General features: G+C 47.4%; 1 protein-coding gene across 1 annotated transcript in view; it reads right to left on the bottom strand.

Annotated features, from left to right (window-relative positions):
• Nucleotides 1-17,233, bottom strand: part of PALLD (palladin, cytoskeletal associated protein) — a 369,544-nt gene extending 352,311 nt beyond the window's left edge. The window contains exons 1-2 of the mRNA XM_068974720.1: nucleotides 16,484-17,233; nucleotides 16,263-16,429 (exon numbers count right to left, since the gene is read on the bottom strand). Of these exons, the coding sequence (XP_068830821.1) occupies nucleotides 16,263-16,429; nucleotides 16,484-17,233 (917 nt within the window). The remainder of the gene's footprint in view (nucleotides 1-16,262; nucleotides 16,430-16,483) is intronic.
• Between the last annotated feature and the right edge of the window lie 2,524 nt (nucleotides 17,234-19,757).

Here is a 19,757-nt window from a genome sequence, read left to right as displayed (position 1 = left end):
TGATCACAAGCCCATGAAAAAGAACCAAGCCAGGCGTAGTGTCGCCTGTGATGGTGGGTGGGAACCGTGAGCAGATAAGGAAGGCGGTGCGGATGCCCAGGGTTGGGGGAGAGGGTGGCGGCTGAGCAGAGCCTCAGGCAGAAGGTGGTCGGGTTCTGGGTGTGGAGGGGGTGCCCCTGCACTCTCAGGGTGGATGGGGAGATGTGAGGTGGGAGGGAGACAGAAGCGCCTGTCCGGCGCCCAAGCAGAGACCCCAGCAGACTTCCGGGTGGGTACTGCACAAAGTCCAGAGGCTGCTGCTTTAACGCCCTAGCATCATCCCCACGCTGTCTGTGCCCACTCACATGTCACACTGCAGTGACCCCTGAGTGGTCAGTGGTCACACAGCTCCTCTGAGGGTACAGCCTGCTGTTGATGTTGACAACCGTCTTCAACAGAAGCAGCAACGCTGGGCTAAGCCATGTGGACTGTGACTTTGCAAGCACTGCAGCGTCACTACCTGCCTGCCACATTTTTCTCAACCAAAGCGGCCAATAAACGGGACACATTGCAATCTGAACCCCTTCGAGTGAAGAGCGAGCCAGCGGCTTGTTTCCATGGCTGCTTTCTTTGGAGGAGGTGGGAATTTCTACCAATCCTGTTGGGCTTCCCAAGAGGTACTAGTGGTAAAGAATCCACCTGCCAATGTAAGAGACATGGGTTGGATCCCTAGGTCAGGAAGATCCCCTGGAGAAGGGAATGGCAATCTACTCCAGTATTCTTGCCTGGAAAACCCCATGGAGAGAGGAGTCTGGCGGGCTACAGTCCCTGGTGTCGCAAAATCGGACACAGCTGAGTGAGCAGCCAGTGGCGCTGCATAGGTTTCATAGAGCTCATCCCTCTTGTTTCGGCTCTGGTGATGATCAAGGTTTGCTAATATAAACTAACTGGAGGTCTGCAGGTGCTGGAGTCTGACTGTAAAAAGAAAGAATTTAACTACTTTTAATTATGCATATAATTGAAATTTTATTAGGCTAATGATGACCTAATAGGCATCTTATGATTATGAGCAGGTATGAGTCATTGGCCTAGAAGACTGAATATTCCTGGATTACTGCTGGATTCTACTTTCACTGCAGTTAAGGGGGTGTCTAAACTGGTTTTTTTCCTTATGAGTTTGCAGACATTTAGCTTACAGTGTAATTCAAATGTGAGGATGGTTTGGAATACTGTTCAGAAACTGGGAATAACTTGCCTTGTTTGTAGCTGATAGAGAGTATCTTCCTTCTCTGTCTTTATTTATTTATTTTAAAATCTGTAATCAATATTTAGTCTCCATCTTAGGAACTTCAGTTTTCCTTGTTTTATTTTTTAATATAAATTTATTTATTTTAATTGGAGGCTAATTACTTTACAATATTGTATTGGTTTTGCCATACATCAACATATTTGGTTTATGTTGATTGACTTATTTAACAGTATTACCTGAATGCAAAATAAAAGATAGAATAACCAGGAATAGCTATGTTTTAAAAATATAGATCAATACTGCAGAAATCATCAGGGTACCATTTTCTTTAAAGACAGGCGAAGTCTGAATTCCAAAGCTGAAGATGTTCAAGGTGAGTCATTACAGGGCATGGAAGGAATTCAGGACCTGGGTTCTGTTCTCTAGGACCAATTGATTCTTTTTCTGTTCCTAGGTAAAAAATTTCCTAGCTTTCTTAGTTTCTTTATATTTACATGGTTTAAAAATGGTTGCCGTGATGAAATATTTTTAAAGCATAAAGTGAAAATGTAAGGCCTCATTTTAATAATACCAGAGGTGCTTTGAACTAAAATTCTTCATGAAGTTTTTGCCAACTCTGGAAAGTTGAGAGTGGAGGAGGAGGGGGTCAGGGAGGTGAGGAGTCATGTCTTTGCCCTGTTGTCAGCTGTGCATGAGAAATAAGGAACATCTGAGGTGAGGTAATAATGTAAATTGTTGACAATTAATTTGCACATAACTTAAGTTGTCGCTAAATCCTGTGTAACTTCAGTTATTGTAGATAAGCTTTGGTTCCATCAGCGTTTCTCTGCTTTGCTGGGGTTTTGGTGGAACTGTGCAAAAGTAAAGAAGGAAGACGAGATTTTTGCATTCCTGGTTGTGATTATGGCTGGCCCTTGTGCTGGTCATACTTGACAAGGAGGGGTGAAGTGACTGGATATGATGAGGAAATGCCTTCAACCGTGTGTCCTTCAGTCCTCCCTGGAGCTGGGCCCCTTCGTCTGACTCTGTACAGCTCACTAGTCCAGGGCCGGGGTCCAGATGGCTCTACTTGGGCCAACTCTAAGCAGCTCCAGGCCTGCAGTTTGGTGAGCCACAGGCTGGTCTGGCCATCTGTCCCCTCCTGGAGCCTGCAGGAGTTGGTCATGGCGTGGCCCTCACTTGGCCCCGGCTGAGTCCCTGTTTCAGTGACTTGAGTCCCTGTTTCAGTGACTCGAGTCCTGAAGGGCAGACCTGCTCCCCAGGTGCAACCCTTGGTCTGGTCCCTGGTCCCTACTGCCCTGCCTTTGTGGGACGCCTGCCTCTAACTCTGCCTCAACCACCGTCCTGCACCTCCAGATCCGTTACCCATTTCCCAGCCCCACACGTCTCTGGGCCTCCGTCCTTGCTGGGCCCAGCTCCCTGGACCCCTGCTCTCTACAACTTCTGTCACCTGCTCCAGGGGCCTGGGAGGTGGCCCGCTGACCACCAGGCCTGCCCAGTGTTGGGTTCAGAGACCCCTGATGGACTCAGTGGGAGCCGGGCTCTAAACTGCCCCGGTTCAGGCAACCTCCCTACCAACATTTGTCTTCCTTATACAAAATGCACTTCCAAGGTTTCCTCTTCAGGATCTCCAGTTCTCACGGAGGAAAGGAGCGCAAAGGTTTTAGGCGTTTGGTGCATTTGCAAATGCATGGCAGAGGGGCCAAGATCTTTGGAACAGAGATCAAGAAACTTCAATGTATATTTACACTTTCCGCCTAAAAAAAACCCTCAAAGGATAACAAAACAACCCAGCTAACTTTAAAAAATGGTGCATGCTCATTAGAAACTTAATTACTCTAGAAGGGCACAACTTTAATGACTAACATTGGTCATGGGCTTTGGCAGACTGGGAGATGACAAGAGAAACTAGTTAATAATCCTGTAGCTACTAACTAAATTAATTCTCCCCTTCCCCTAAGGAGAAGAGGCAGAAGCCTGAACTGGATGGCCCCCAAATTATGAAATGGTTAAGTGAACTTTAACACAGAAGTTATGGTAGGCTCACTTGAATTAATCCTTTGATGGGTAAATGGATTACTTTTTGTTAAGAATATGCTTAGAAGGGGGCTATTTTGGAGTCAGTGTCAGTGGAGCAGAGTGCAGTTTGAATACATTTGGAAGGGGCTATTTTGGAGTAAACGTCGATGGAGCCATGTGCAGTTTGAAAACCTGTGGAACCGTTTTGAGTGACACATGAGTGCATTTCTAACAAATAATTATTTGTTCCCACGGTTAGTGGGTTAAAGACATCTAAATAGAATCCAAAATAAAAAATTTCACTTCTATGACAAGCAAAATGATAAGAACTTTTTTTTTAATAGAAAAGATAAATAATGGACTACACAGAGTGTCTGACTCTTTGTGACCCCATGAACTACACAGTCCATGGAATTCTCCAGGCCAGAATACTGGAGTGGGTAGCCTTTCCCTTCTCCAGGGGATCTTCCCAACCCAGGGATGGAACTCAGGTCTCCTGTGCTGCAGGCGGATTCTTTACCAGCTTAGGCACAAGGGAAGCCCAATGCAGAATTTAGGATGAGATATTTAATTAAACAAACTCATTAGGAAGTTATTTGCTGCCCCCTGCTGTCAGCTTCTAAAAGACACGAAAACCATGTAAAAAGGGTGGCGTTAGTGGTAAAGAACCTGCCTGCCAATTCCATCCCTGGGTTGGGAAGATGCCCTGGAGGAACGCAATGGCAGCCCACTCCAGTATTCTTGTCTGGGGAATCCCATGGACAGAGGAGCCTGGCAGGCTACAGTCTGTGGGGTCACAAAGAGCAGGACATGACTAAAGGGACATAGCATGCACGCAAACTGTGCAAAAACTGACTCAAGGTGAATTCGTTGAACAAATTGATTTGAAAGAAAATTCTTTGCCTCTGACTCCATCAGTTCCTGTTGGTGATGCTGACTTACTTCATGTCTGTGACTAATGGTCTGTCAGCCCAAGGAGCCAGCTGCAGCAAAGTGTGCGTCAGTGGGTGCTGGTGAGCAGTAGTTTGTGATTTGTGAAATGCTACATTAGTAAGTACCAGCCTCACAGCTTGGAGCCAGTGATGTCTTCCTTACCTTTTTGCTGAATTTCTTAATTTTGAATTAATTTTTATATTTCTGTAATTTAGGTAAAACACTCTTCATTAATAAAACCAAAACTTTCCCAGTAAATGCATTAATGGCTTATTTTCCATAGTATAATCCTGACTTGAATTGTTATTTTCATTTTGGCATGTGAAATTAAGAAATGAGAAGTATTAGCCATAAAAGGTAAGAGTAAAGCAACAGTCATTAGATGCAAAGCTCTGTTTTATTTTTTCACAGGCTATTTTATTTAGTCACAAAATACAGTGGGAGTGGGGATCATAATTCCCACTTCACGGATGAATAAACTGAATCACCAAATGACTTGTCTAGGTACACATTTGGTGAAAAGTGGAGTCCTGATGGGAGACCCTGGAGCTGACCCCAGGGTTGTTGCTCTTAACCTCTTGGCACAGAAGGTACAGACGCTATCCCTTCTGTGCATGTAAAAGAATGCAGAGAAATCACCGTGGCCACGGAGCTGTCAGCGAGCAGTGATTGCCACTGACCGCATACTCCTCAGCTGCTCTTCGTCTGCTGTCCGCCCTCTCGTGGCCGAAGCCCGGGCATATGGACAACAGGCCTGTCCACGCCCTGCCTGGCGTCTGTCTTCTCGGGTAAGTTCTGCCACGTTGAAGGTGTGGTGCGCTCAGCACAGCGAACATGCGCCCGTGGACCCCACGCTCAGACCGGACACACTTGGGGCCGACCTTGTGACAGGTCACACACACCCTGTGCCTTTCATCTGCCAGACAGCTTCTGGTTAAAGCGTCTGCCTGCAGTGCAGGAGACCCGGGTTCGATCCCTGGGTCGGTAAGATCCCCTGGAGAAGGAAATGGCAACCCACTCCAGTATTCTTGCCTGGAGAATCCCATGGACGGAGGAGCCTGGTGGGCTACAGTCCACGGGGTTTCAAAGAGTCGGACACTACTGAGCGACTTCACTTTAACCATAGCCAGTAAATATTCAAATTATGCTCAGTACTTGACTATACCAGTTGGCATCTTGCTGGCTACCTTAATTCTGGGGCCCCCTGTAGCAACGTGCTGTTCTGCTATCTGCTTGCCCCATCCTTTGCACCCTTGCCCCAACCGCCCCCCTCCCCCGCCCCCTTAGCAGCACTGGTTCAGGATGGCAGATCCACTTGCCAGGGACCAGAGCACAGCTAGTATTGATGTCTGCCATGACGAGATGCCTCTGGCTTGTGGGTCCTTGAAAACATGACCTCATGCTCCAGGGGGCTCACTGTGCAGGAAATGAAACACTGACTAGCTGGAGTTCATTTGCCTCCTTAGGTGGGTAGTGGGTTGGTCAAGCCTGAGTCATTTTACAGAGGCAGCACTGCACATACATGTGTAAGAGGGAAGCCCACGTCTCCAGGATGGCCCCAACTAGTGTCATCAGGCTGTGGAGCAGAGCATGCAAACACTGCCGTCAGAGCCCTTCAGTGAGGAGAACCTGACTCCCAACTCCAGGGGCTTACATGCGCTGATCAGCAAATCAGCTTCCAAGTTTGAAATTACCCGAACCCCTTAAATTTTGCCTTGATCCCTGGAGCCGGTAAACGGATTTGAGCCGTGCCTTCTCCTTCCTCAAAAGAACTGCTTTCCGGGGCTACAGTGTTGGCTCCTGTGCGTGTCCAGCAGCCAGCCCTTGCTGGGTAACCATGTTTGGTGGCCACGAAGGGACCGGGTGTCGTGACACCCTGCCACGGCCCCGCAGCCGCCGGGTATGTGGCCCTCAGCCCTGACTCCGAGTGCCCACCTTGACCGCACTTGTCTGCAGGAGGAGGTTTCAGTTTCCTGCCTCCTCACCTCCAGACTCCGGCTCCTTGTGCGGTTTTGGGTCAGCTGTCTTTTTAGTCAGTAACCTTGCTGAAACATGTCCGTGCCTGAACTGTCGAATAACCTCATCAGGATTGTGGGTTAGATCCCCACTCTGGGTGAGATATAAAAAGTCCTCAAAAGTTCTGGTTAGACATAAATTGCAGCACTATCTTCTCTTGACCCCCTTCCTAGAGTACTGAGAATAAAAAAAAAAAGTAAGCAAATGGGACTAATTAAAAGCTTTTGCACAGCAAAGGAAACCATAAACAAAATGAAAAGACAATACACAGAAAAGAAGAAAATATTTGCAAATGAATTGACTGACAAGGGATTAACCTCCCAAAATATACAAACAGCTCAAGCAGCTCAATATTAAAAAAAAAAATCAAAAAATGGACAGAAGATATAAATAGACATTTCTCTAAAGAAGACACACGGATGACCAAAAAGCACTGAAGAGATGCTCAACATCACTAATTATCAGGGAAATGCAAATCAAAACCCCATGAGGGATCACCTCACACTGGTCAGAATGGCCACCAGCAAAAAGTCTACAGACAATAAACACTAGACAGGCTGTGGAGGAAGTGAACCCTCCCACACCATTGGTAGGAACGTAAACTGTTGCAGTCACTATGGAGAATAGTGTGGAGTTTCCTTAAAAAACTAAAAATAGAACTCCCATATGACCCAGCAATCCCACTCCTGGACATATATCCAGAGAAAGGCATAATCCAAAAAGATACATGCACCCCAGTGTTCACTGCAGGACTATTCACAATAGCCAAGACATGGAAGCAACCTGAGTGTCCACTGAAGAGGAACGGATAAAGCAGATGTGCACACATATTCAATGGAATGCTACTCAGTCATAAAGAAGAGTGAAATAGTGCTATTTGCAGCAACATGGATAAGCCTAGAGATTATCATTCTAAGTGAAGTAAGTCAGACAGAAAGACAAACATCATGTGATATCACTCGTGTGGAATATAGTAAGGAGCTGGGGATTAACACACACACAGTACTACATAAAAAACAGGCAAACAACAAGGACAGGGAACACTTCTCAATATTCTGAAATAACCCAAATGGGAAAAGACTCTGAAGAAGAGTGGACATATGTATATGTGTAACTGAATCTAGTGTGCTGCAGTTCATGGGGTCGCAAAGAGTCAGACATGACTTAGTGACTGAACAATCACTGAATCACTTTAATGTACACCCGAGACTAATACAACAGTGTAACTCTACCCCCCCACAATTTTTTTTAAGTTCAACTTAGAGTCCTGAACCCTGGGTTACAGTTCCAGAGTCTTGGATTTCTTGTTCAGGTTGGTTTATGTCTGTTTGTTCAGTTCAGTTCAGTTCAGTCGCTCAGTCCTGTCTGACTTTGTGACCCCACGGATTGCAGCACTCCAGGCTTCCCTGTCCATCACCAACTCCTGGAGCTTGCTCAAACTCATGTCCATCGAGCCAGTGATGCCATCCGACCGTCTCATCCTTTGTTGGCCCCTTCTCCTCCTGCTTTCAATCTTTCCCAGCATCAGGGTCTTTTCCAGTGAGTCTGTTCTTCACATCAGGTGGCCAAAGTATTGGAGTTTTAGCTTCAGCATCAGCCCTTCAATGAACGTTCAGGACTGATATCCTTTAGGATTGACTGGTTGGATCTCCTTGCAGTCCAAGGGACTCTCTAGAGTCTTCTCCAACACGACAGTTCCAAAGCATCGATTCTTAGGTGCTCAGCTTTCTCTATAGTCCAACTCTCACATCCATACATGACTACTGGAAAAACCATAGCTTTGACTAGATGGGCCTTGTTCGTTAGCATTGGCTAATAGGGGGAGGCTGTTGGATGACTGAAGGAAAACTTGTAAACCTGATTTAATGAAGGCCCTCTGGCTCAGGAGACAGAAGACACTGCTCCCTGATTGACAGTCGTTGCCCCTGTGACCTGTAGTGGTTTCACAGGAGTCCATCCCAGAAGAACATACCCTATGCCTGCGAGAGAGGAATTTCCAGCCAAGACACCTCCGTGGGATCCTTTTGCTCCCGTCATCCTGAGAGCAACCTTTCAAATGGGGAATGTTAATAGCACACCTGACTGTAGTCCCCTGGCATGTATTCTTGCAGAACTGGTCAGTGTTTAGCTATAAGCCAACGGAAATGAAGAAAATTATTTTCTCTGTACCACTGCCTGGCCCTGGTATTAGGTGAAATCTCGGGGAAAATGGCCAGAGAATGGGTCTTTGAACTATGGTACTATTTTAAAATTAGACTTGTTTTATTAGAGGAAAAATGGGGTTAATCCCATCATACAATCATTCATGCCTTTATATTGGAATAAGAATTTGCAGAAGAGGTATGAGATTGTGGTTCAGAGGGAAGAACCTCAGAAAAAGCCTGTGTCCATCGAGTCAAAGCCAAACGACGACTGGCTGCATGCAGACGCCCCTTCAGCAGCCCCTTGCATGGTCCCCCCGCCCACGAAGGGGGTCTTCCTGTGAGCAGTGCAGAAGGTGCCAACAGCCCTCCCAGGGCTCCCCTTATCCGATCATCATAAAGGAACACTCTTTCCTCCCCGCCCACCAGGGTGCTCAGTTTGCCCAGGGAGCACTCTACCCCAGGCAGGGCATTTCTACTAGGGCAGGTCCCAGAAGGCTTAGATGACCAAGCCCAACACAGAGGACCCTGACCAAGGCCAACACAAGTTTCCGCTTGAACTTGTGGAGAAATAATAAGCCATCTCACTAAGATGACCCTCAGAAAACAGAGAATCTCTTTACATGTTTTGCTACTCATCACCCTAACGGCCGCACGCAGGCCTTCATGAACGCCCTCCTGTGGAGAAGCGCAGGATGGTATTAGGGAAGGCTCTGAATCACACGGGAGAAGGAAATGGCAACCCACTCCAGTGTTCTTGCCTGGAGAATCTCAGGGACAGAGGAGCCTGGTGGGCTACAGTCCATGGGGTTGCACAGAGTCGGACATGACTGAAGCGACTTAGCATGCATGCATGCATTGGAGAAGGAAATTGGCAACCCACTCCAGTGTCCTTGCCTGGAGAATCCCAGGGACAGAGGAGCCTGGTGGACTGCCGTCTGTGGGGTCACACAGAGTCGGACACGACTGAAACAGTGTAGCAGCAGCAGCCTGAAGCATAACCAAATTGTCCAATCAGGACTCGGGAGGCATGGACCATGTCTGGAGCTGACCCGAAAGGGACCCCAGTGACCCAAGGGGATTGAGCAAGGCTGAGCCATCATAAGGAATGTTTAACAACAGACCTCAACAGGGGTCCTGAACCAAACAGCTTGAACGAGATCCAGGAGTACAGCAAGGGCCCCAGGGGAAACCCCCACCCCCTTCCCCGAGAAGGCTGAAGGCGGACAGATGATATACTGGTGTGGATGTGGAGCACCCGGCTGGACCTGCCCTGATGCCCTGTTCCCTTGTGGAGAACATTAAGTGCACTCCCAGGTCAAGCCTCTGCCCTCCAAGCTGCACCTTTACAGTTGGAAGACCAAGCCTCACCAAGATGTGCTGAAGAAATTCTGCAAAAGGTAGGCGCAATGTTTGGAATGATGGAAGGCCAGAAAGAGCCAAGATGGCTGTCCCAGTAGTAGTAAAACTCTGTCCAGGGGACAAGGTGCCAAAGTTAAGTAAGTAAGTGAGTATCAGTCATTTAGTCATGTCTGACTCTTTGCCGCCCCATGAACTGTAATCCACCAGGCTCCTCTGTCCATGGGATTTCCCAGGCAAGAATACTGGAGTGGGTAACTATTCCATTCTCCAGGGGAGCTTCCTGACCCAGCAATTAAACCCAGGTCTCCTGAATTGCAGGTGGATTCTTTATACTATGAGCCTTCAAGGAAGTCCAAATATAAAGCAACAGGCATCTAAAGAGGCACATGAAGGAGGGTATAAAGCCTCTGACAATCACCTTCTTTAAATATCAATTATTCAGACCTTGTTGATCTTCATGTAACCCTTCCATCCCATCCATGCAAAAACCCAGGACCAGAGATAACTATTCTATTCAGGATTTGAAGGCCATTAAGCAAATTATAGAGGAAATAATGTGGTGATGTCAAAAGATGTTGCTTACAACTTTATCTGGAGACTTTTGCTAGTTTATAGTTCTGGACTTCAAAAAAGATGTCTTTTACTGAATACCCCTAAGTCCTGAGTCCTGGGGGTTTGCTTTTGAATGGGACGATCCAGAGACTGATGTGAAACAACACTGCCGGACAGAACTCCCACAATGATTTAAGAACACCCCCACCATCTTCAGAAAAAGTTTCACCATGGACTTAAGGGATTTCCAAGTAAATGAGGGAGTCTTACTCCAATATGTGACTGAATAACTGCTAGTAGAACTAAGGAAGCTTAAGACCAAAATCATGAACTCCTTATTGCCAAATTCAGACTTAAATTGAAGGAAGTGGGGGAAACCACTAGACCATTCAGGTATGACCTAAATCAAATCCCTTATGATTATACAGTGGAAGTGAGAAATAGATTTAAGGGACTAGATCTGATAGACAGAGTGCCTGATGAACTATGGATGGAGGTTAGTGACATTGTACAGGAGACAGGGATCAAGACCATCCCCATGGAAAAGAAATGCAAAAAAGCAAAATGGCTGTCTGAGGACACCTTACAAATAGCTGTGAAAAGAAGAGAAGCAAAAAGCAAAGGAGAAAAGGAAAGATATAAGCATCTGAATGCAGAGTTCCAAAGAATAGCAAAGAGAGATAAGAAAGCCTTCTTCAGCGATCAATGCAAAGAAATAAAGGAAAACAATGGAATGAGAAAGACTAGAGATCTCGTTAAGAAAATCAGAGATACCAAGGGAACATTTCATGCAAAGATGGGCTCTATAAAGGACAGAAATGGTATGGACCTAACAGAAGCAGACTATTAAGAAGAGGTGGCAAGAATACACGGAAGAACTGTACAAAAAAGATCTTCATGACCCAGATAACCACGATAGTGTGATCACTCACCTAGAGCCAGACATGCTGGAATGTGAAGACAAGTGGGCCTTAGAAAGTATCACTACGAAAAAAGCTGGTGGAGGTGATGGAATTCCAGTAGAGCTATTTCAAATCCTGAAAGATGATGCTGTGAAAGTGCTGCACTCAATATGCCAGCAAATTTGGAAAACTCAGCAGGGGCCACAGCACTGGAAAAGGTCAGTTTTCATTCCAATCCCAAAGAAAAGCAATGCCAAAGAATGCTCAAACTACAGTACAATTGCACTCATCTCACACGCTAGTAAAGTAATGCTCAAAATTTTCCAAGCCAAGCTTCAGCAATACATGAACCGTGAACTTCCAGATGTTCAAGCTGGTTTTAGAAAAGGCAGAGGAACCAGAGATCAAATTGCCAACATCCGCTGGATCATGGAAAAAGCAAGAGAGTTCCAGAAACACATCTATTTCTGCTTTATTGAGTATGCCAAAGCCTTTGACTGTGTGGATCACAATAAACTGTGGAAAATTGTGAAAGAGACGGGAATACCAGACCACCTGACCAGCCTCTTGAGAAACCTATATGCAGGTCAGGAAGCAACAGTTAGAACTGGACATGGAACAACAGACTGGTTCCAAGTAGGAAAAGGCATACGTCAAGGCTGTATATTGTCACCCTGCTTATTTAACTTATACACAGAGTACATCATGAGAAACACTGGGCTGGAAGAAGCAGAAGCTGGAATCAAGATTGCTGTGAGAAATATCAATAACCTCAGATATCCAGATGACACCACCCTTATGGCAGAAAGTGAAGAGGAACTAAAAAGCCTCTTGATGAAAGTGAAAGTGGAGAGTGAAAAAATTGGCTTAAAGCTCAACATTCAGAAAACTAAGATCATGGCATCTGGTCCCATCACTTCATAGGAAATAGATGGGGTAACAGTGGAAACAGTGTCAGACTTTATTTTTCTGGGCTCCAAAATCACTGCAGATGGTGACTGCAGCCATGCAATTAAAAGATGCTTACTCCTTGGGAGGAAAGTTATGACCAACCTAGATAGCATGTTGAAAAGCAGAGACATTACTTTTCCAACAAAGGTCCATCTAGTCAAGGCTATGGTTTTTCCAGTGGTCATGTATGGATGTGAGAGTTGGACTGGGAAGAAAGCTGAGCACCGAAGAATTGATGCTTTTGAACTGTGGTGTTGGAGAAGACTCTTGAGAGTCCCTTGGACTGCAAGGAGATCCAATCAGTCCATACTAAAGGAGATCAGTCCTGGGTGTTCATTGGAAGGACTGATGCTAAAGCTGAAACTCCAATACTTTGGCCACCTCACGCGAAGAATTGACTCATTGGAAAAGACCCTGATGCTTGGAAGGATTGCGGGCAGGAGGAGAAGGGGACGACAGAGGATGAGATGGCTGGATGGCATCACCAACTCAATGGACGTGAGTTTGGGTGAACTCCAGGAGTTGGTGATGGACAAGGAGGCCTGGTGTGCTATGTTTCATGGAGTCACAAAGAGTAGGACATGACTGAGCGACTGAACTGAACTGAAGACCAAAATATGATTAGATACAGTTTGCAAGGGAAGAGCACACAATTTCTCAACCAACTCTAAACTAGTTAGTGTTTGAAGTATAAAAAAGACAAAGAAATTTACTGCCAGATGGAAGAGAGACATTAACTAGGGTGACTGCAGCCACCCCCAGAAGGCACTTGTGAGGATTCCTAGGAGTGGCTGAGTATTTCGTCTCTGGACTCCTGATCTTGGACTCAGCCAAACACAAACATGAGGCTCTTAAAGGAAATGACAATAAGCCATTAAGTTGGACTCTGAGCTGTCATAATGTGTTCCACACCACCAAGGAGAAACTTTTAAGAGCCCAGCATTTGGTTGCCCAGGTATTTTGTGCATGAAAGAGGGCATGAGTCCTGGTGCTAACTCAACACTTGCTGCTGCAGCTGCTGCTAAGTCGCTTCAGTCGTGTCCGACTCTGTGTGACCCTATTGATGGCAGCCCACCAGACTCCCCCATTCCTAGGATTCTCCAGGCAAGAACACTGGAGTGGGTTGCCATTTCCTTCTCCAATGCATGAAAGTGAAAGGTGAAAGTGAAGTCGCTCAGTCGTGTCTGACTCTTAGCAACCCCATGAACTGCAGCCTACCAGGCTCCTCTGTCCATGGGATTTTCCAGGCAAGAGTACTGGAGTGGATTGCGATACCATCAGAAGGCCTGTAGCTTACTTTTCTAAACAATTGGGCACCTACATCAAGGCTTGCCAGTTTGCCTCTGGGCTGTGATTGCAACCTTTCACGAGGGGCTGAAAAATAAACCCTCGGCACCCTCCACATCATGCTCTGCCTTTACTGGGACAAAACAGTGGATGTGGGCTTTCTTCAGGGAGACGGGGCAAAGACCAGGCACACCACTTGACATCCTGAATGTCACCTTATAGGCAGTATCGACTCTAAACCCAGCCACTCTGCTCCCTAGGACAACAGGAGAGTCTGCTCACAACTGTATGCGGATAACTGAAGACCTGAGCTGACTGGTCAGCCTTTAGAAATACTCTCGGATGGGACCAGTTTCACAAACAAGGGAGGGGGTGTGCAGTTGCAGCTCATCAGGAAGCCCTGGAAGCAGAAGCCATCCTCTGGGTCCATCTGCCCAGAGCTCTGCTCTTGTCATCTCCTGCCCTGAGCCTAGGAGTGACCACACATCCTGACTCCAAGTCGGCCTTCTCCATCATATGTGTGCATGGGGCCACCTGGAGAGAGAGGTCCACTGATGTCAGGAAGGAGAGAAATGAAACACACAGAGGAGACACCAACCTTATTATTAATAAATGCTGTTAAAATGCCAGGAGGAGCAGCTGTTGGGTGCTGCTTGGGTCAGTCAAAACGGATCATCACTTAACTAAAGGAAATAATTAGGTGGATCTGGCGGCACAACAAGCATCCAGAACCAAAGACCCAGATCCAGAGATCCTACCACTAACTCTGAGTGTGGACCATCCTCGATGAAGCCTCAGATCTGGAAATGGATCATCCAGAGAGCGTGCGTGGGGAGTTTATGCAGACTCTGGGGATTTAGATGGCGCTCAGGATGAACAGCCACAGAGGCCAGGTTTATGACGAGTTTATCCCGAACATTTAATGGACAGAATTTTACTCATCTACACCGAGGAACCCATGATGCGAAATGTCACGGACTCCAGCAGTTCACTGTTGGTCCACAAACGCAAATGAGCATCCAAAAGGTAATCCAAATTGCTGATCTGCACCAGAAACAATCCTAACACTGGGCCACCCTGATGATAAGAGGGATACATGCCCGAGGGACAGAACCAGAGGATGGTGGCTAAAGAGATTTCACTGTACACCAAGTGCCAGGGACACTGTAGAAACATCTAGACGCTGGTGATGCCATCACGGTGGCAAGGCTTTCCCACATAGGACAGAGAAAGGTTCTGCAGTAACAAAGGCCTTCCTCTGAGGAATAAACCCTTGTATGGGGTCGCCTCTCTGATTCAAAGTGACAACAGAGGAGCTCTCATAGATGAGGTGACTCAAAGGTGTCAAGGCCCTTGGAACATGATGAAGCTCATGCTTCTTGGAGACCTCAGTCCATGGGGAAACAATGAATCATGCCTTCAAAAAGACAGTCGCCAAGACAAAGCCAAGAAGCCAGAGTAACCTGGGATAAGGTCTGACCAGCTGCCCTGCTGAGGGTCAGAGTGGCCGTGAAAACAAGCTCCTATTGAGCCTGTACGTGATGTTCTACGGGAGACCTTCCTGAAGGTCTCAGTGGTAACAGCATTACACTTGATAAAATGTGTACAGCATCTCGGTGCTGTCTTCTCTTCTACACATAAATATGTGTCTAGCCCATTAGGGTTTCCCATGACGTCCCCTTGCACTGCACAAGCCCCAGGACTGTATCCTCCTCACACTTGGACAAACATGCCTGCACGGGTGCAATAGCCCCTGTGACATCCTTCTGGTTACACATCCTCCAGGAAAGCTAAAGTAGTCACACCCTGGCCACCCCACTCCCAGGTACTTTTAAGTAACTCTTCAAAAAGAAACAGCTAAGACTCCGCCTGGCCAAGACGAGAACACAGTAGCATCTCAGAAGCAGACTATTTTGACCTAAGAGTCTGGTACAGGCCTACATAAATCCAAATTCAATCACTAAAATGTTAAAAAAAACAGGTTTTCATGGATTCCCAAAGAAATAAGGTCTGTTTTGAAGGACTGTTAAAGTTAGGAGCCATAGGATCTCAGGGTTAATCCTCTTACTCATCAAATTCTGTCCTCATTGTCCATTTCCTACATTTAAAGAGCACCGCCCGCCCCGCCCCCGACTCACAGGATGATTGCTTGAGACTTCAGATTTCAAGGTGGGACACGCAAATATTTATTAGGTAAGTGCAAAAAAATTTTTCTTCTTATAAAAACCCACATCCCTCATCAGCAGGAAGTAGCTAGCAGAGGCCCTGACCCCTACTTCCCGCAAGACTGAGGCGTGAACAAAGAAAAAGCAGGTAAAATATCACCGAGCTTAAACGGACATAGCTCCTTGCATAGGTGTATTGAGCAAATTTGCAGTTATTGTAGGGAGACCGCACTGTTGAAGTTCAAGATGGGTCTCCACCCCAAGGCCCCCCACCCCATGCCCCTCCAACCCCCTGCTCCCCAGCCATCTCCAGGACGACCACAAACCCAGCGTTTTCAGTCTGCAGATATCGGAACATAGAAAAGCTGCCACACTTGAAGGAATCCCTAAGTGAGGATGACCCAGCTCCAGCAGGAGGTGCAAACTGTGGACTGTCATCAAGGCAGCTTCCAAGCTTGAAATTTCCTAGACCCTTAAATTCCACCCTGATCCCTGGATCGAGAACCAGATTTGAGCCTTGGCTCCTGTCTCCCTGCTGGTCCAACTTGGAATGGAGCTTTTCCTTTCCTCAAAAGCCAGGGCCATAATGCTTACTTCTGTGCGCTTAGGGAGCCAAGCCCTTGCCTTGTAACAGAAATCTGTTCTCTCAGGCTAAAGTAAGAGTGAAGTCCACGCAAAGCGTCTAGCTCCGCAACCAGAGTCCTACCTGACCCGAGGAGGTGGGTTCCCAGCGACTCTGCACTCCAGGTGGACCCGACTACCTTCTGCCACTTCTTGGCTCCGCAGCTTCTGGATGAACCGGGGAGCGGCTGGAGGGTGGTGGGCGCTGGGGCGCGGTGGGCACGAATGGCTGCGGCTGGGCCGGGCCACATCCTGGGCCACTGGGGGGTGATGCCCAGGCTCTGGGGGCCTGGCCCCAGCCTCCACATCTTGCCGGTCCCGGGTAGGGTGATGCCCGGGCGCCGGGGGCCTGGCCCCGGCCTCGACATCCTGCCGGTCCCGGGTGGGGCTCCGGCTGGCCGAGGAGCTCCTCGGATCTGACGGCTGGTTCTTAGGGGATAGGTATCCGCTGTCTGGGGACGAGGACTCCCCGTCGGGGCTCCTGGTTCTGGGCTTGGCAGCTTCTCGGAAGATGGAGGTCAGCTCCTCGATGAGGGTGGCCGCCTTGTCATTCAGCGGGCTCTGGGGGCCAGCTCTGCCGGGGCGCGCGGCCCTGGGCTTGGCGCTGGCGCCGGGGGCCTTGGCCACCTGCTTCCCAGCCTTGCGCAGGCTCCGGATGTAGCTGGGCCTGGCCAGCAGGGGCGAGACTCCGGCCTTCCTCCGCGATGCGGGCGAGGAGATGCACTCGGCTTGCTCCGCGGGCGGAGGCACCGCAGGTGCCCGCCTGCGGTCCCCAGGTATCCCTGGGGACGCACGCTCGCCCCGCCGGGCCTCAGGAGAGGCCAGTGGCTTCCGGCGGCTCCCAGGCGAGGGGCTGCAGCGCTGCGGGACCTCCTCGCAGTCGCAGTCCTCCGTCTCGGAGCTGGCTATGGCTCTGCGGGCCAGGTCCAGACTCTTGTGGATCTCCTCCTGGCTGAGGAAGGCCGACAGCCCCGGGAAGAAGGCCGCATTCTCGCCGTCCTCCAGCAGGTCCGAGAGCGAGTCGTAGAAGGAGTCGTGGGAGGACGTCTCGGACATAGTCGAGAGGCGCTCATACACTCTGTCCGCTTCCACAGGAAGGCCAGTGTCTTGAACACAGGCTCTGAAGGACAGGAGACACACCTGCGTTAGTAGGAACGACTGGGGTTGTGTGTGTGTGTGTGTGTGTGTGCGTGTGTATGTGTGCACGCGTGTGACCATGGTACTACTCATCCACAAGTTGGGAGAAACATTAAGGGGAAAACATACTTTTAAAATCATTTTCCTCTATAAATTGGAAGAAGCGTCAAGCATGCCTCTGTTTATTGTTGACTGTTTTCCTAATTTTTTAAATTCTGTTTTTATTTATTTGAACGTCTGGCTTGTGGGATCTCACTTCCAGAACCAGGGGTGGAACCTGCACTGCCTGTAGTGAAAGCACAGAGTCCTAACCACTGGACCCTCAGGGAAGCTCCTTGTTCATTATTTTAATTTAATATATGCCCCTGAGTGAATACTGAGCATCTCACGGTGCTGTGCTGTGCAAGTCGCTCAGTCGTGTCTGACTCTTTGTGACCCCGTGCACTGTAGCCCGCCAGGCCCTCTGTCCATGGGATTCTCCAGGCAAGAATACTGGAGTGGGTTGCCATGCGCTCCTCCAGGGGATCTTCCCAACCCAGGGATCAAATCCACATCTCTTGCATTGGAAAGAGGATTCTTTACAACTGGCACCTTGAGGAAGCCCAAGCATCTCACTAAAGCTCTTGAAATAATTCAGGAGGGTGACCCTGCCATTGGTGTTGTGAGTGGTCCAAGGCTTCTGCCTCTCAGGCTCTCCTCCATTGCTCCACCCACCTCTCTCTTTTTTTTAAAATTTAAATTTATTATTTTAGTTAGAGGCTAATTACTTTACAATATTGTATTGGTTTTCCATACATCAACATGATCCGCCACGGGTGTACACGTGTTCCCCATCCAGAACCGCCCTCCCTCTGCCCTCCCCGTACCATCCCTCTGGGTCATCCCAGTGCACCAGCCCCAAGCATCCTGTATCCTGCACTGAACCTGGACTGGAGATTTGTTTCATATATGATATTTTACATGTTTCAATGCCATTCTCCCAAACCATCCCACCCTCTCCTTCTCCCACAGAGTCCAAAAGCCTGTTCTATACATCTGTGTCTCTTTTGCTGTCTCGCATACAGGGTCATCATTACCATCTTTCTAAATTCCATATATATGTGTTAGTATACTGTATTGGTGTTTTTCTTTCTGGCTTACTTCACTCTGTATAATAGGCTCCAGTTTCATCCACCTCATTAGAACTGATTCAAATGTATTCTTTTTAATGGCTGAGTAATATCCATTGTGTATATGTACCACAGCTTTCTTATCCATTCGTCTGCTGATGGGCATCTAGGTTGCTTCCGTGTCCTGGCTATTATAAACAGTGTTGCGATGAACATTGGGGTACACGTGCCTCTTTCACTTCTGGTTTCCTCGGTGTGTACACCCTGCAGTGGGATTGCTGGGTCATAAAGCAGTTCTATTTCCAGTTTTTTAAGGAATCTCCACAGTGTTCTCCATAGTGGCTGTACTAGTTTGCATTCCCACCAACAGTGTAAGAGGGTTCCCTTTTCTCCACACCCTCTCCAGCATTTACTGCTTGTAGACTTTTGGATCACAACCATTCTGACTGGCGTGAAATGGTACCTCACTGTGGTTTTCATTTGCATTTCTCTGATAATGAGTGATGTTGAGCATTCTTTCATGTGTTTGTTAGCCATCTGTATGTCTTCTTTGGAGAAATGTCTATTTAGTTCTTTGGCCCATTTTTTGATTGGGTCGTTTATTTTTCTGGGATTGAGCTGCAGGAGTTGCTTGTATATTTTTGAGATTAGTTGTTGTCAGTTGGTTCATTTGCTATTATTTTCTCCCATTCTGAAGGCTGTATTTTCACCTTGCTTATAGTTTCCTTTGTTGTGCAGAAGCTTTTAAGTTTGATTAGGTCCCATTTGTTTATTTTTGCTTTTATTTCCGGTATTCTGGGAGGTGGGTCATAGAGGATCCTACTGTGATGTATGCTGGAGAGTGTTTTGTCTGTGTTCTCCTCTAGGAGTTTTATAGTTTCTCGTCTTACGTTTAGATCTTTAATTCATTTTGAGTTTATTTTTGTGTATGGTGTTAGAAAGTGTTCTAGTTTCATTCTTTTACAAGTGGCTGACCAGTTTTCCCAGCACCACTTGTTAAAGAGACTGTCTTTAATCCATTGTATATTCTTGCCTCTTTGTCACCACCCACCTCTCTTACAGCTCGAATTTCATTGATGTTATGCAAATAGGAGTGTGTTGATATTTTAAGCAAATCAGACTCTGCTTATGTCACCCTGAACCACAAAATGCACTGTGATTTGCTTTCATTAGTGTTTAGTTTCTGATGAAATTCTGATCACACGTGCTTCAGCTACTGAAGCCCTCGTGCCCTAGGGTCAGTGCTCCGCAATGAGAGGAGCCGCCGCAATGAGAAGCCGAAGCAGTGCAGTGAAAACCCAGTACAACTGAAAATAATAAATTAAAACAACCAA

The sequence above is a fragment of the Capricornis sumatraensis genome, chromosome 6 (genome assembly GCF_032405125.1).
Source record: "Capricornis sumatraensis isolate serow.1 chromosome 6, serow.2, whole genome shotgun sequence".
Classification (NCBI taxonomy): domain Eukaryota; kingdom Metazoa; phylum Chordata; class Mammalia; order Artiodactyla; family Bovidae; genus Capricornis; species Capricornis sumatraensis.
Note: the sequence above shows the minus strand (reverse complement) of the source record. Positions and strands in the feature narration are given on the sequence as shown.